The 17034-nt window shown below is 32.2% G+C and overlaps 1 protein-coding gene across 7 annotated transcripts; it reads right to left on the bottom strand.

Moving 5' to 3' along the window:
- Positions 1–4167: 4167 nt before the first annotated feature.
- Positions 4168–16226, bottom strand: W05B5.1 (uncharacterized protein; the record flags this gene model as incomplete). 7 transcript variants are annotated; one of them, NM_001265118.4, is made up of 7 exons in its annotated part: positions 4592–4685; positions 4864–4995; positions 5740–5895; positions 6154–6174; positions 6602–6733; positions 14063–14146; positions 16023–16084. In NM_001265118.4, the coding sequence occupies 7 exons, from the start codon at positions 16082–16084 to the stop codon at positions 4592–4594; spliced, it is 681 nt and encodes a 226-aa protein (NP_001252047.1). The 7 variants fall into 7 exon arrangements, with proteins under 7 accessions (NP_001252048.1, NP_001252051.1, NP_001364674.1 ...); NM_001265119.3 differs by lacking the exon at positions 6154–6174 and having other exon boundaries at positions 4168–4685; NM_001377666.2 differs by lacking the exons at positions 6154–6174; positions 16023–16084 and adding an exon at positions 14385–14437 and having other exon boundaries at positions 4174–4685.
- Positions 16227–17034: the final 808 nt, after the last annotated feature.

Below are 17034 nucleotides of genomic sequence, written 5' to 3'. Positions count from 1 at the left end.
AGTAATAAACTGGTTGAGGCTAAAGAGACTACAAACTACAAATAATCTTTTTTTTGTGGGAAAAATCAAGTTTTAATGTGTTTTTCTTTAGATTTTTCCAGAAAAAACTAAGAATACGTTCTAAGCTCATGATCAAAGCTCATGATCACTTGGAACTTCCGATTTTTTGACTAACTTCCTTATTTTCAAATTCAAATGACGTAGATCTAATCATCAACTTCCTTATTGCACTTTTCGTGTCAAAAAATATTTATATATATTTTCGATTCATTTTTCTGATTGCCGCTATTCAAAAAACCTAAAAAAAACTAAAAATCGGAAATTTTAAACCAAAAATCAAAAACGGAAAAGTTTTGTAGAATAGCCTCCGATACTCTACCAAAAAATTCAAGAGAGTTGGTTGAGGCTAAGACACTACAAACTTCAATCCCAAAATGGTTTAGGCTGAAAATGTGTAGTTTGTAGTGAATGACAAAAAAAAACGATTCGCAAATAGTATTTTTCTGAGAAAAGTTCAAGAAATTTCAGAAAAAGTTCAAAAAAACAAGGCCATTTGTCTTGAAAATTAATTAAAAAAATGACGTTGGCTTAAGGGGTTCCCTTGCTAATAAGGAAATTCTACAAAAGTTGAAGCGTTTTCTGGAAAAAAAAATGCTGAAATTTATACTGAAAAAGTGAAGTTGGGTGATAAAACCTTTGAAAAATGGAATTTGGTTGAGGGCGAGACTATTGTAGTTTGTAATCTGCTACAAACCACATATACTACGAACTACAACTTGGTGTATACTACAAGCTACAACTTTTATTCTTAACCAAGTTTTTTCTAGAATTTTTGCGTAACGATGCCACTTTTCAGAATTAAAAAATGTTTTTTTTTTCGATTTTGCCCGTTAGCAAAAAAGGCTCGAAGAGTGCAAGCTATAAAATTTCAGGTATAGACTACAAACTACAATTTTCAAAATTAAGGAACTACAAACTACAAAGTTTCGCCAAGCGGGCTCAACCAACTTGTTCCAAATTTTTTTTAAATTGACATTTCAGCTAAACTTTGAAAAAATTGCTTAAAATTCACTGTAGTTTGTAATCAAAGCTTTGACTAAAAATATGACTACAAACTACACTTCAACCAAAATTTTTGAATATTTGCCAATTTTTCAAAAAGAAATTATGTTTTTGATACTTTGGTTTCAATGTTTCCGATAAGAAAAAAATGAAGAAAAGTTGCTCACTGAGCCAATAGTAAGTTTGACTGAATGAGCACATCTTCTTTTTCGTCTTGAAAAGACATGTTTGCCGCCCCTTGCCGTAACTAAACCAATTTTCAACAGGGCGCGCAGGGTGTGAAAATAGGCGAAAAAGAGAAGGTGACGACGACAACGTTGAAATTGGCTTTTTCTCATCAAATACGCAAAGACGATTGAGAAAATGAAAATGACCGGAATGAGCAAAAAAAGAAAGGTTTCCGTGTGAAATTGACACTGATTTTTATCGAAATTGCGCGGTTTTTGAGCTTTTTGAGCCCAGTCTAGGTTAAGCCCGGTTTGTAGTTTGTAGTTTCTAAGCTTCAACCAAAAAGTTGTGGCAAAAAAGGCAAAAATTCGATATTAATATTTTTTAGCAAAAAAAATTTGGAGTGGTTCTCATTTGAATGTAGTTTGTAGTCTGCATCTGGAAAAAAGAGTGGCTCTTTTATGAACTTGGTTGAGACTAAGCCGAGATTGTAGTTTGTAGTTTGTAGTCTTTTTGCCTCTACCACAATATCTGTACTGAAACTAAACTAGGTTGGTTCACGCCAACTTTCTCATTAATAATCAGGGGTTTTTTTTCAAAAATAAGTTGTTTGAGCCTAATCAAATATTGTAGTTTGTAGTCTTTGAACCTCAACCAAATATATTTCGCGGTGTATACTATTTTCGCAGTTTGTTCTAAATTCTAAAATTTTCATACCTTATTCAAAAATAAAATATCAAAAGTCAATTGGAACATTCGTTTTCACTTCCCCCACCAGACAACACGTATCAAATGTCACATAAGAACCAGTTGGCTCAATGAGCACATTGGACTACAAACTACAAAAAGGGTGCTATATATATTCAAAAAATTGATGTTTAAAAAAAAATAAAAATTCTTATAAATTTAAGAAATTTAAGAAAAAAGTGTCAAAAAATGCTTCTAAAATTTTTCACTTTCAATTCTTAATTTACACAATATTAGTCACAAAAACCTATACTATAGTCATACATACTCTAACAATAGTGACTAACTAATCTAGCATGTTATCCCATAGAAATGCCTTTGAAAATAGTGGGGTGAAACCGGAAAAGTGACCGGAAATTGGAAAAATTTATAGTTATTTGGGAATATTGATATGTGGATTTTTTGATGGAAAAATTTTAATTTGAAATAAATTTTCGGAAATTGGTTTTGAAACAAAAGTCAAATTATATGGTTTTAAAGCTACAAATAGTTGAATTATTGAGCATCAAAAAGTTGCAAATTAGTTCCAAAGACGACAAACTCAAGTTTTTTCCAGGAATTCGGACATTTTTTCCGGGAAAAAAGTGTGCAAAAGTGGGGGAACTTAGCAACTTTCAATTTGGTAACCATGTAGTTTTTTCGATTTTTTATATTTTATACTTATACATACAAATATTTAAATTTGTAAAAAATTGTGAGAAAAACTATGAAAATTCCGCAAATTTACAGTGCTCTTTAAACAAAAATTGTCGTCTCGAGACCTGAAAACGAATTTTCGAAGCAAAATTAATACCGATATATAAGTTATTAGATTTTTCATATACTCAAAAAAAAAAAAACTTTTAGGCGATGTAGACTCCTCAAGATCACTAATCAAACGTGTATTATGTGAGTTTTCAGGTTGAAAACGTTGAGAAAACTGAAAAAAAAGTTTCCACATCAAGAATCATGTTGTATTTGAATTTTGAATATAAAAATTATCAGTCAGTGAACTAGAAAATTCTAATCAAAAAGTGATTCAGCGGTGGTTTTTTGGACAAAAATTTAGATGAAAAAAGGGAGAGCTACATTTTTTGGAGCTTTTTGAGGATCCATTGATGTTTGACTAGGACTGTAAATTGTATAACAACGCTATTTTAGCATCTATAAATTGGATGAATTGTGGGGCCCAAAGCCTATAAGCCACAAAATTTCGAATTTTTGTAAGCCTCAACCATCAGTTTCCCGGAAAACTGAAAATAAAATTGGACAAATGATTTGGAGATAAAAGTGATAAAGTCACAATTGATAGCATAAGCGAATTAACTTGAAATGATCAAAAATCTTGGAAAAATCAGAAATAGGTAGTTGAATCTATAAATATTTCTCAAAAAAAGTTATATGCTGGTTGAGGCTTAAAAACTACAAACTACAAATCACAATATTTTGCAGTAGCTGCCTAATTTTATGTGAAAGATTTCTTTGAAAAATTTCAAGATATTTTTATATTTATTCTAAAAAAGAGTGGTCCCAAATTGAAAGGTAAAATTTTCCAAATTTCCAGAATATCATGGGGCTAATAGACTACAAACTACAAAAAGTTATGATTTTTGGCCTAAAAAAGTGGGCAAAGCCATTGAAAATTGGAAAAAAAAGATTGAAAAAGGTGAGCGAATACTTTTTTTTTTCAAACGGAAATGCGATTTCCGATCGATTTCCACGCGAATTTTAGCGCCAAATTTAAGGTGACATTTCGAAAAAAAATTTCAGAGATTTTCAGATGAAAAAATATTAATTTTTCTGCGAAAAAGTGTTTTCTCAGAAAAAAAATTATATAGGAGATTTCTGCCCGAAATTGTAGAAAAATTTGAAGTGATGAAATGGGAATCGCATTACAAGATTCAAAGCTGTGAGAACCTGAAACAAAAGTCCAATTTTTTGTAGTTTGTAGTGTCAACTCATTATTTAAGACACCTTCTGGATCAGGCCTTTCCTGGTAAATATGCCTGCCTACCTATGTGCCTATCACGTTGGCACAAGAGATTTTTGAAGTTTTTAAAGGTTTTTCTGAAAAGAATTGGTAGATTCACTAGTTAGTAAATTGCTGTTGTTTGTAGTTTGTAGTTTTTAGTTTGTTGCTTGCAGTTTGTAGTTTGTAGTTTGTAGTTTGTAGTTTGTAGTTTGTAGCTTGAAGTTTGTAGTTTGTAAAAATTCAGAAAAAAAACTTTTACCAAAAAAACTTTTAAAAAACAAAAAAATACAAAGTTTGTAAAAAAGTGGGGGCGGGGACTTAGATTGGTTAGGGGAAGTTTTTCGAAATTTTTTTTGGGTAAAAAAAAGCTCAGTGACAAAAGTGGGCGGTGGTCTAGATGGAAAAAAGCCAAGCAGATTATACGAATTACGGTAGGGTTGTGACACCGGTACAGTATGAAAAAATATGAGTGGGTGGTGGTAGAGCCAAGAAGTGGGCGGGGCATAATTATAAAAAAATGAAAAATTGTTCGAAAGTTAGTTTGGGATATTTTTGAAGAAATTCGTTGATTTATTTCAATTTGATCGGGAAAAAAGTGGGGGCGGGACTTAATAGAGTGGGCGGGGCTAGCGGGGGGAATTAAATTGGGCGGAGCCACTCAGGTTACTGTACTGAGCAACATCCGCACTTCTTCTTCTTTACATGTATTAATTCGACTTTGCCAGCTGGGGGAAGATCCTCGACATATTCCTCATTTCTGAAAAAATAGGTGTTGGTTGAGGAGAGTACAAACTACAAACTACAAAAATTTTACCAAAAAAAAATTTTCGGCTTGTTATATGAAATCGAGAAATTCAAGAAAAAATCAATAAAAATTTTTTTAAAATTCGAATTTTTAGACTTTTTTGCACCTTTCACTTTTTCAGCCGGCCTACCTATTGTGTTCAGCTAGAAGTGGCTCCGAATGATTTCCGTGCTCATTTTTCTCATTCTGCACCAATTGCTCTTTGCTTAACCCATTTTGAAGATATAATGGTGATTCGTGATTTGTTGGTGGTGGTGTGGCTCTGTAAAATAAAAAATTAAGATTTTTTTGAAAAAATTGTGTATGTTCGGAATTTGAAAAGGTATGAAAAAGTTGATTATTAAGAAAATGTAGGAAATTTTGTGTAGATCATTTTGTTAGTTGACCACTTTTTGATAACTGCGTTAGCTTTTGAGATATTCAGGATTATAGGGAAATTTTCAAACTTTTATGAGCTATTCTATCATAACTCACTACTCGGTATAATAAAAATTTAGAGGAATTAATTTTCAACTTTGTGGAATTTTGTGCTGAGAAATTTGGCAGTTAACTTTTTTTAAATCTTTAATGGTTTTTGAGTTATATTGATTTTTAAGCAAAATTTGAAATTATGGTTCTTAACTCGTTGAGGTTTTCGTACCAAAAACTGGAAAATTAACAAAATTTAAAAATTTAACGCTCAACATTTTGTTAGTTGACAACTTTTTTGATAGCTATGCTAGTTTTCGAGCAAAATCTGTTTAAATTTTTGCAAAAATTTCCTTCCAGGAGAAGGCTACCATTATACAAACTATAATATTGTGTAGTTTGTAGTTTTTAATTGAAAAATGTACAATTTTTGGAATGATATTTATTAAATTAGAAAAACCCTCCGAATAACAGTTTTAGTTATGGTCTATACTACAAACTGCAAGTTTTATAGCCTCACAAAATTTTTGATTTTTTAAAATTAAAAAAAAAAGTTTAAGTTTTCTAGATAAGTATTTATTAATTAAAAAAAACTCACGCCTGTGTGAAATGCTGCTGTTTTGTGGGTGTATTCTGTGCGGAGCCTGGCCTGCTCGGCGGAAATGGTTTGTGCAGGTATTGTTCGACAATTGGGTCAACCTCGTGATACAGTATCTCCTCAGGTCGGAACGGATTTTCAGCGTCGGTCATTTTTCTGAAAAAAAAATTCCACATTTTCAAAAAAAAAATTTGTGGAAAAAAATCCTATTTTTTCAATATATTTTTTATTGCACAAAACTACTAAACCACTTGTATTGTATGATGTGATAAAAACTCCAAAACCAAGGGAAAATATGCCACGCCCACTTTTCGTCTCGAGACCACACAAAAAAATGCCACGTGTAAAAATATTCAACAAAAAAGCACTAGAAAACCCAAAAATTGCACTATTTTCACGAGAAAAAAACCCTACCGAAAATGCAAATCCATTGTTCTGAAATTTTTTTCAAATGTTTTTTAGAATTTCAAGTTTAGGCTCCAAGACTACAAACTACAAGTTTCTTTGAGCTCAACCAAAAGTTTTTCCAAAAAAAATGGAAAAATCATGAGAATCGTTAAATAAAAAATGTTTTTTTTTAAAGTTTTTTTTTTTTTTTTTGAAAAATATTAGTTTTTCGAGATTTTTTTGCCTAGAATATATATATTAACCAAAAATTCAATGTTTTTTAAAGAAAGAAATCGTTTTTCATTTTAGTTTACGTTTCACAAAAAAATGGAAAAAAAGGAGTTTAAATTTTAGATTTTTTGTTTGTAGTTCTTAATTTTTTTTTTTCTGGAATTTAACCCATTTTTCCAACTTTTTCTGACTTTTTTCCAAATATTCAAATACTTTTTTTTACCAAATCAAATATAAAACTCACTTAGAAGGTAATGGTGGTGACACCGCGACTCTCCGAACTTCCTCAAATTGTGCCGGCGGCGGGATCGGTGACGGAGCTTCAGGTATTACGGTATCCGATGTGACGACTACTCGGCTCACTGGAGCGTCTGGTCTGAAAATATACCGCAATTAGAGGAATAGTAAGAATTCTAGAAGAAAACGAATTTTCGGTGAAACTTTTTTTAAAAATTTTTTCTCACAATTTTTTAAAAATTCATTTTTAAAACTTTAAAGCCACTATTCACATTTAAGACTTAATAAAAATTATAAAATTTCCACATAAAAAACCAGCAAACTTCCTCGAAAACTGGCTGAAATACAGCCATTTCAAAATTTTCCCCCAGGAAGTAGGCGGAGCCTAATTCCACAGTGTCGAAACCCATTAGAAGAGACATTTTCGGATAATTGAGAAAATGTGTACTAAAATTCCGAAAATGGAAAATGGCAGATGGTTTTTATTGTTGAAAATGCTTTTGTAAGGGGGGTAATTGGGGGCGGTTAAAATTAAGTGAAATTGGGTGAGGCTCATAGACTACAAACTACAAAAATCTTAGAAAAAATTTATGATGAGAATGAAGGATAGAATACTGCTATTTTTCGAGCTAAAAAATTTCAACTTGGTTGAGGCTCAGAGACTACAAACTACGAAGCCGATCCTTAGAGTCAACGAAAATCAAAAAGCACATCATCAATTATTTTAATGACAAAGAGCACAGCCTCTGATGACTTCCGATTAAGGATAATTGTCGAAAAACGGGGCAGGTGCTCCATATTTGGTGAATGCATGTGTGCTCATTGTGCACACATGATTGATCACCTAAACCTGCCGCGCATTTACAAAAAAAAGAAAGCCGTAGGAAATAGAAATTGAGAAAGAAACCTGAAAATTAATGAGATTTTTTGAAATTTTCAGGGAAAAATTGAAACATTTTAGTTAGAATTTCCGTTAGAAGTGGAAGATTTTCCAAAAAAATTATTTAGTTTTTTGGTGAATTTTTTTGAAAGTTTATGTTTGAAAAAAGAAAAAAAAACAAATTTTTCAAAAAAAAAAGGCGTTTCTAAATTTCCAAAAAAATTGAATTTTTTATTGTTTCCAAATTTCTGAAAAATTCAAATGAAAAAAAGCTCCTAAACAAATTTTTTCCTTGAAATTGGTTGAAGCTAAATTGTAGTTTGTAGTCTACTAAATCTCTACTCATTACTCAAGAAAAATGTGGCCACATCTGTACTATTTGTGGCGTTTTAAATATACTTTTCTAATTAAATTACTCGCCGCCAATTCAATGAAACTAGGAATTCGAGAGGGGTTTTGGGAGACTGGGGACGACCCTTTTCTCTTCAGAATGAATGAATGAATGGGAGGAAAAGAGAGGAATTTCGCCTTTTTCTCATTCTGGGATTAGTTTTGAACGACTTTTCTTCTTTTTTTCGGAGGAAGCGTCTTCGAGACTAAAATGTGGAAAAAATCCGGGGGAAAATTCGATAAAAACTGCTAGAAAGGAAAGTTGGGTGAGGCTGGGAGAGTTGTAGTTTGTAATCTTGCAAAAATCGGGGGTTTGACTACAAACTAGAAAGTTCGTTTTTGGTTGAGAAGTTTTCCAAAAGCTTTGTGAATTTGTGGCTCAATTTCGGAAAATTGGAATTTTGGAATTTTTATTTAAGAGCACTTGAAGGATCGGATCGTCCTTTAATCCTTTTTAATCTTTTAAAGTAAGATGTTGCTAACTTTTGGATGGTAGTCAATTTTTTTACTCTAAAATTTGTTCAAAAACCTTAATTTATAGATAATTCGAGTTAATCGTAAATTTGGAAAAAAAATTGCAAACAATTTTTTGCCCTGAAAATAGGAAATTTTTTTCGAATTTTCCAAAAAAAATTATTACATATCTAGATTCAAGCTTTAAACTTGGAGTAAATTAAAAGTTAATTTTTATATTTCGTTCAAAAAATAATATACGGTAGAGCCTGATAGACTACAAACTACAAAAGTTTATTGAGGCTCAGAGTGACTGGTTTCAAGCTCCCAAAAAGTGCAACCAAAAAATTGGTAAAATTTTTAGATTCGAAATTCAAATTTCATAAAATCTCAGAAAATTAATTTTTAGACTTAATATGTACTTCTGTACATAAGTAAAAAAATTACATCCTGAATAAAAAAATCCTAAACGATACAGCCTAGCAGACTACAAATTACAAAAATTTAGGTAGACATAAAGAAGGCTAGAGCAATCATAGCTGGTCGGTTCAAGCTTCCAAAAAAGTGCAACAAACATGAAAATGTGTGCGCCAAAAGAGACATGTGTGTGTATGTATGTATGTGCCGAGCACAACAAAATGAGGTCCGAATGGCAGAATGGGTGAAGCTTCACAGAGAGAGGGATAGAGAGGGGGTGAGGGAGGTTAGAGAAGCAGGACGAATGCAATTAGAATGCATATGCCGACCCATTCGTTCCCCAGAGGTCCAGAGGCTAACAGAGAGATGAGATAGTGTATGAAATGAAGAGAGTTGGCGAGAGATGCAGAGAGAGTTGGCGAGAGATGTAGGGTGTTGGTATGGTTTTTTTTTGAAAATGGGATATTGGCTTAATATGCAGTCAGTATATGAAGCTTGAATCAGCAAATTTATTTTCAAAAAAAAAATTATTTTAGAAAACAAATTCAGCATTTTTCGAGAACAATTTTTTTTTTGAAAAAATTGTTTTGTTTTTTTTTTCAAATTTCACAAATCTTGAACTAGACCTAAACTAAGATTTTTAACAAGTTTCTGAGTCGAAACTGTTTTTTTAATCAGTAAATCATCTAGGATGAGGCCAGGTTCTAGGGATAGGCAAGATTGTAGGTATAGTAGGTAGGTAGGGTTGTAATCGTTGTTGTCGTTTAGCCTTTACCGAATTTTGGTGTTTTTCAATGTCAGCTAACCAATTTTGATTTAACAATTTTTTTTAATCAAGTTACATTTTTAAGAACCTTTTTTTTTGGAAAAAAAAGGAAAATTTTTTTCAAATTTTTTTTCTCAAAAACTTCCATAAATCTTGAATTCGGTTTAAAATAAGATTTTCTTGAAGTTGCACAGTTAAAACCCCTACATTCCCTCGTTTTTCACAAAAAAATTTTTATTTGAATCTAACTTTTTTTTCTTAATTTTTAATTTTTTGAAAAAAAATTTCAAAATTTTGTTTTCTAAATTTTTCCGCAATTAACAATTTATTTATTTTTTTATGTGAATTGCAGAAAAAAATTTTAAAAAATGCAGAAAAAGAAACAAATTAATTCGGTGCTTCTAAACATTTTTGAAACAATTTTTTTTGAAATTTTTTTTCGAAATTTAAAAAAAAAATTTGCAGAGCCTCAACCAAAAAATTGCGAAATTGTTTTTTTTTTTGGTTTTTTTTCGACATTTTTCTACAAAAAAAAACCAAGATTTTAATCCTATAGTTGGAAAAATGTATATGACGAACTAAACCTCTCACCTTCTCACTGCTGATGACTTTTCCATTTTTCTTTTGGAATATTTTTTAGAAAATAGAAAAATCCAAAAAATCGAAGAAAAATGGGGAGAAATTCTTGTTGATATTTGTTTGATTTTTCAATTGAAAAATGACACAAAAAAGGACATCAAAGTTCAAGTTACCCCGCAATTTGTTTCTTTTGAACAAAAAAATTGAAAAATCGGAACAATTGCTGTCACTTTTAATCTATTTTTCGCCCAACAAGTTTTGGAACAAAAATTCAACGTTATTTTCTTGTTTTTATAGACTATAAAGATAAACTACAAACTACAACTATTCCTAAGCCTCACCAAATTTACTCTCTCCCCATGGTTTTAAAACTCATTTTTCTACAAATTTTTTTTGAAACAAACGAAGATTTTTTTGGATCTAGAACAAATATTTACAAGTATATCTATTATTTAATGAAATGAGAAGAAAAAAAGTTTTTGTGAAACATTGAAAAGAATAATGGGAAGAGTAAAGTAAATAATACATCCCTCCCCTCTACTGCTGCCGCTGGTTTTTTATTATATAATTGCAGTTTACCACCACCATTCAACAAATATTAATCGAGTGTGTTGCGCAGTGTTTAAGGAAACTGGTTTCAATTTGAACTATTTTTTGGCGGGAAGTTTTTGGAATTTGAAATTATTTTGAAAAAAACAATTTTTGACCGAAATTTTTTGGAGAAAAAATTTCAAATCTTTGTGACTTTTAGATTTTCAGGATTATTACTTGATTTTTAACTTAAAATGTAGGAAAATATTTAACGTTTAAATTTAAATACTTTAAATTTACTTCCTCATTTCATTTTTTGATAGATTACAAGCTCTGAAACTAAACGCCAACAAAATTATTTAATTCTTGGACACCTTTTTCAAACAATCGTATTTGGGCCAATTTTAAAGATTTAGAGCCAGTTTTTGTCTCAAAATATTAAGAACCATTGCAGTTTGATGTGCAAGAAAGTCTAAAAGTTTTTTAATTTTTTTTAAATTTTTTAAACTACCATATTTCATTCAGTTTTTGATATATTTTGCTAATTTTTAGCTCAAATTGTTGGCAATTATTTCTACTTTAGTTTAATCTAAAAAAATTTCAAGCGCAATAAAAATTGGTGAAATTACAGTAGCTTGAAAACAATAACAAATATTTTTGAAAAAATTTTCAAATTTTTTTGCCAATTCTGAAGGTGTTCTACTAAAACTACTAAAACTTAAAAGTTAAGATCTTTGAATGTTAAAACCCTTAAAACTATTTGCAAAATCTCAGGTCGTGTCAGGTGAGGCGAAAAAGAAAATAACCTGATATAACCTTACAGCTGTGAGCCGGCGGCAAGAAGTGCAGTTTAAACTAGACACCTGACATGTCTAAACCTCTCATTTTTACGTGCTATTTCTTAATATTGCTGGGAAAATTTCAAAGTTATCTTCGTTTCTTCACCCGATGTTCGATAGTTTCCGAAAATTTTGAAAACTTCGAAAACTTTATGAAATCGATATCCTACCGAGGTTTGAAAATTTACCAATAACCTTGGAGCCGGTTGAGCTTTTGCCTTTTTTTTCAACAGGTTCCCTCGTGTGAAAAAATAATTCGTTCAGAGCACTTTCTTTATATAAAAAGTGATATTATTTTTCCACTATTTTGTTGTCTCCCACACTATTTGACTATTCCCATGAGAAACCGAACTTTGACGTCTTTCTTCTTCTCAATAGACACACAAATTGTCGAAGCTTGAAGACATAAATAAGCAAAAAATGAAACATGGGCGGCTCAAATATGACTTGTTTTTTAACAGTGTGTGTGTATGTTTGTTGTTTTGAATTTTCGGGAGTTGGGACCATTGAAAACGGAAAGAATCTACCCCCGGAAAACACGCAAAGGATCTCTTTTGTTCGGGTAAACAAGTTTGGGCTTTGGTTTAGCAGTTTTTTGGAACTTTTTGAAAAGTTTTTGAAAAACAGCTCAGTATGATAACATGTTTGGGAAATATGGCATCATTTGAAAAAGTGAAAATAAAAAAAGAAAGTTGTTTCTGTTTTTTTGGGACAATTTTTAAAATTTTCAATTTTTAAAAACACTGAAAAATCCTTAGAAATTTGTCATATTTTCTATAATTACACACAGTTTTTAACCAATTTTCGATATACATCTTAACAAAAATTGAGCCAAGAAGCTTAAAAAAATTTTGGAAAAAAACACTAATTTTCAAAAAAAAAATTTTTAATTGCGCCAAAATTTCAGTTTCGTTATAAGTTTTTTAATAACTATATAAAACTCAAATTTTTTTGTACAATTTGCACTAAAATTTAGCCAAAAATCTCAAAAATGGACAAAGTTACAGTAGTTTGAAAAATAATTTCGAAAATTCAAAATCTTTTTTTTTCAAATTTTTAAAATTTTTTTGAATTTTTTTTTACAATTAAAAAAAAATGAGCCAAAAATCCCAGAAAATGGAAAAGTTACAGTAGTTGGAAAAATTCCGAATTTTGGAATCTTGATTTTTTCAGTCATTTACAAGATAAAACTTTACTAATTAAATGCTATATTAGCATAAAAGAATCAATTTTTAAAAAATTTGAATTAATTTTGTTGTTTTTGAGAAAAAAATTTTTGGGATTTTTGAAAACTTTTGTTTTGAATACAGTAACCCTCTAAAATTTTAATTCTGGAAAAACTCACTTAGTCATCGAAATCGGCAATTGAAATGAAACAACAGTTTGCTCTACAAAAAAGAGCACAAAACGAGTAAGTGAATGGGGGTGGGGGAGAACTCAAAACTGCGCCGGGCGCGGATCTGTGTTGGGCAAAGCTCACTGAGCCAAAGCTTCACTCTCTCTCTCACTTGTCGGGAAGCTCCTCTCAAAGAGCACAGCCCGGTTGGCAGAGAGATACGTTAAACCTAGAGAGACGCAGAGAAATACACGCTCTCGGTTTTCCGTCTTTTCATCTCTATGTCTCTCTTGTTCCCGGTATCTCTGGGTGGGTTGTGTGTGGCAAAAACGGGTTGATAACAAGACTTCTTAAACTGACACTGATTCGTAACAACAAAAAAGAAAAAATTAACAATGGGAAAGAAAGAGCAACAGCTGAGAGTCACTACAAACTACAACTATCGTAAAGGAGCAATACTAAACTAGGAATACGGTAAGTTTTCAATAAATATTTATAAGTATTTAATTAACTAAAAACTGCAATCCTAGCTTAGCCTCAACCAATTTCATGACCATAGCTTTTAGAGAAATGAAATACAGTAGAAGGGTGGGCGAAAAACGATTTTTCCGGCAAGTCGGCAAATCGGCAAATTGCCGGAATAGGAATTTCTGGCAAATCGGCAAATTGTCGGAATTGAAACTTTTGGCAAATTGGCACATTGCAGGAACAACGGCAATTGCCGAAAATTTTCGACAAATTGTGGTTTTGCCCTTTTTTTAGAAATTTCAGAATTTCAATTTGGTTTGGCAAAATTTCCTACATCTATTCCAAAAAGTAAGCAGATTCTATGAAAGTATCTAGAAAAAACGGGAAAAAAAATTCAAAAAGGGACAGTTGTAGGTGTTTCCGTATTATACAAAGTCCCTCTAAAAACTTCCGGCAAATTGATGTTCGGCAAACGGCAAACCGGCAAATTTCCGGCAAATCAGCAAACCGGCGATTTGCCGATTTGCCGAATATGTCGACAAAAATTCCACCATTTGCTCCAAAAACGAAAATCCGAAATACGATTAGTGGTACGGTAGGTTTGTGTAGTTGCATACGTTTAATATTTTTAATATCATCCATTAATATTTGAATTTGAAAAAAAAGTTTGCCCAATTCCAAGTTTTAAAAAATCTGTGACAACACTGGTACATGCTTAGCTTCAACCAGAAAGTTTCTAGTTAAAAGGGTTTTAAATATTAAAATCAGTTCTTTTTGAAGTTTTTTTCAAAAAATTAAAATAAACTAACTCGGTAAACGGCTGCCTTGGCACTAACGGCGTCGCATCGTCCTCCTTCTCGTATACAAATGTGTGATCATCGCCGAATGATACTCTGCAAAAAATATGATTGAAGTTAAAAAAATTATAGTATTCATTTTAATTTTGGTAAACTGTTGTAGCGTAATTAATTTTAGTTAAAAATCTAAAACTTTGCTAGTGTAAAACATCTCGAATTTGTATTTTTACAATACACTTGTACTTGACATGTTAAAAATTCCAAATCTGTCACATTTCATATTCATTAAGAGGTATCTGAATTCCCCGGTAACCCATAAACCTTAATTCCTCACGTTTTCTTGCGTTTTCCGAGTCCAAAATGTTTGAGAATACTCCTCATTCGATATTCTAAAAGTAAGAAGCTTAAACAATAATAAATTTGCTGTTTGGAGCCAGAAATTATATTAGTGTTATGAAGAAAAAAGTCAAATATACAAACTAGAAATTAAAAATCTAAAGAAATTACATTAAAGAGGTGCTCTAAAAACTCAGGTAGACTACAAACTACAAACTGGTGGTCAGGCTTGGTTGAGGCTTAACGACAATTGTAGTTTGTAGTCACTAGACCTATAAATGGGAACACCGATGAGGTAAATCTGTGTATATGTATATAAATATAAAAATGAAGTATGCATGGCAATTATAGAGGGGAGAGATTCCGAATGAAAAAGGAAATGATGATGATTTTGACCTTGAATTCAGGTAGGGCCTGCCTGTGGTGGGCTGGTTGAGGCTTGTCAAGTGCGCGAAATTAAGATGTAGATGGGCAAATAGACGCAGCAGGTAAAAGGAGAAATCGGTACTAATTTTTGGGTGCTTCATTGTATAAGCATGGGAAATCTTTGTAGGCATTGTAGGATTAGGGATGTTTCAGAGTTTTAATCAGCTAGGCCAAAGAAAGTTTTGTGGTGGCCTAACTTTTTAAAAAAATCTAGGCTACCTAGAAAGTAGGTGGGTTCATAAGTTGGTTTAAAGATCAGAGCCTTCCAAAATTTCTACAGCCTTAACCAACTGGCTAACTCTAAAAGGCAAAAGCTTCTAATCTGATACGGCGAAAAATTCCCGGAAAATATGAGATTGTTAATTGGATTTTCTGTGTTAAATCACCTGCGTGCTAGGTGCTGGGCGTTTTTTGGGAGCAAAGTCCGATTAAAGGTAGAAACATTTGCAGAACAGATATGAGTTTCAGAGAAAATAATTTTTATTCAGAACTCAGCTACAAACTACAAACTATCAAGATATATCTGCATAAGTTCCTGTATATGTTCTGCGCTTTGGTTTAAATTTCAGTGCTGGTGTTTTTTTAACAATAAGAAAAACAATATTTTAGATTCAAAATTTAATTTCCGGTAGACCTCAAGCTTACCACCAAGTTGGTGGCATCAACTACAAAGTTCCCTTAGACTCAACCAACTGTACAGTATAAAGAAGACATCAAAAAAGAGAAAAAACTATTTGACTTTACAGCCAACACAAGAAGGTGACTGAATTGATGGACGCGCGTTCACTTTTTTTTTGTTACGATTTGATCATCAAAATGTGTTGGTTGGAGAGAGTGAAAGAGGTGTTCCGTTATTTTGTTTTCATCCGCATTTGGGAATGTTTTATACTAAAAGATATGAAGGTTATGCAAATCTTTTAAATATTTTGTATAAATCCACTTTTAAAAAGCCACGTTTGATAGAAGTACATATGTTAATGCTAAAACTTCAGTGATGTAGGCCTAAGCCTAAGTCAAAGCCTAAGCTTAAGCCTAGGCCCAATCGTAAGCCTAAGCCTAAGCCCACTATAAGCCTAAGCCTCAGCCCAGTCCTAGCCCTGAGCCTGTCTAAGCCAAAACCTTCATTGATTTTTCTCCCGATTTTGGGTCGTTTTTTCCCATTTTTTTCTATTTTCCATCAAATTTGCTCAAAATAAAACGAAATCCTTACCGTTTATCCTTATTATTTCCAAGTGGCGATAGCGGGGGCGACGAGATGGCAACTGAAGCCATAGAATCGGGTGTCGTGTCGCGCCTTTTGCTGTGTTTTGTTATAGTAGAATCCTTGTCCAATCGAGACAGAAAGACGATGGCTGCCACCAGATGTTTTTGAGCACAACAATTGATGAAGGCTCTTTTTCTCTCTTGGTTTTCTGGAAAAATGAGCATTAAATTAATGTGTTGGAGAGAGTTCCTAGCAGCATGGAGGGAAAAGAGAGCAATGAGCAAATAAATTGAGGTCGAAGGGCGAAAAGTTATGGAAAAATGGGGGATTTTGAGGAATTACAGACTCAGCCTAGGCCTAAGCCTGAGCCTTATCCTATACTTAGGCCCAAGACCCAAGCTAAGCTCAAGGCCTAAGCCTAAGCATGAGCATGAGACTAAGCCTAAGCTTAAGCCTGAGCCTAAGCCTACGCCCGAGTCTTACCCTGAGCCCCGGCCTGAGCCTTAGCCTTAGCCATTTTTTAACTCTCTCACAATTAGTTTGTAGTTTAAAAGTACAAAACTTTGCTAGCTTGAACCGTGGGTTTCTGGCATTTTTCTCGGGTTTTCATCAGATTGTTCTGGCAAAAACACATTTTTAATTATAAAATCAAACAGGAAGGCAATAAAAGTATACTAAACGAGGTGCGATATGCAATAATAAATATATAGGTGTCGGAGATAACAAAGATAACTTTCATGCCTGTATATGTGTCGGTTTGTCCAAAACATCCTATAGGAAACAGCTGTAAACCCATGAACCCGTTAAAAAAAATGGGTGAAAATCAAAAGAGTCATGAACTTGACAGCTGTGGCAAGACAAAAAAAAATAAAGAAAATGTGTTGAGAAATGTGAAGAGTGAGAGAAAAAGACGACACATTTTACGATTTTCGGAACACTCTCTCAAATATATAGATATATATGAAAAGAAGAAATAAGAAGTAGAAGAAGATGGAATGAGATGTAGAACACATTCGGA

This window comes from Caenorhabditis elegans, chromosome I (assembly GCF_000002985.6).
Source record: "Caenorhabditis elegans chromosome I".
NCBI lineage: Eukaryota > Metazoa > Nematoda > Chromadorea > Rhabditida > Rhabditidae > Caenorhabditis > Caenorhabditis elegans.
Note: the sequence above shows the minus strand (reverse complement) of the source record. Positions and strands in the feature narration are given on the sequence as shown.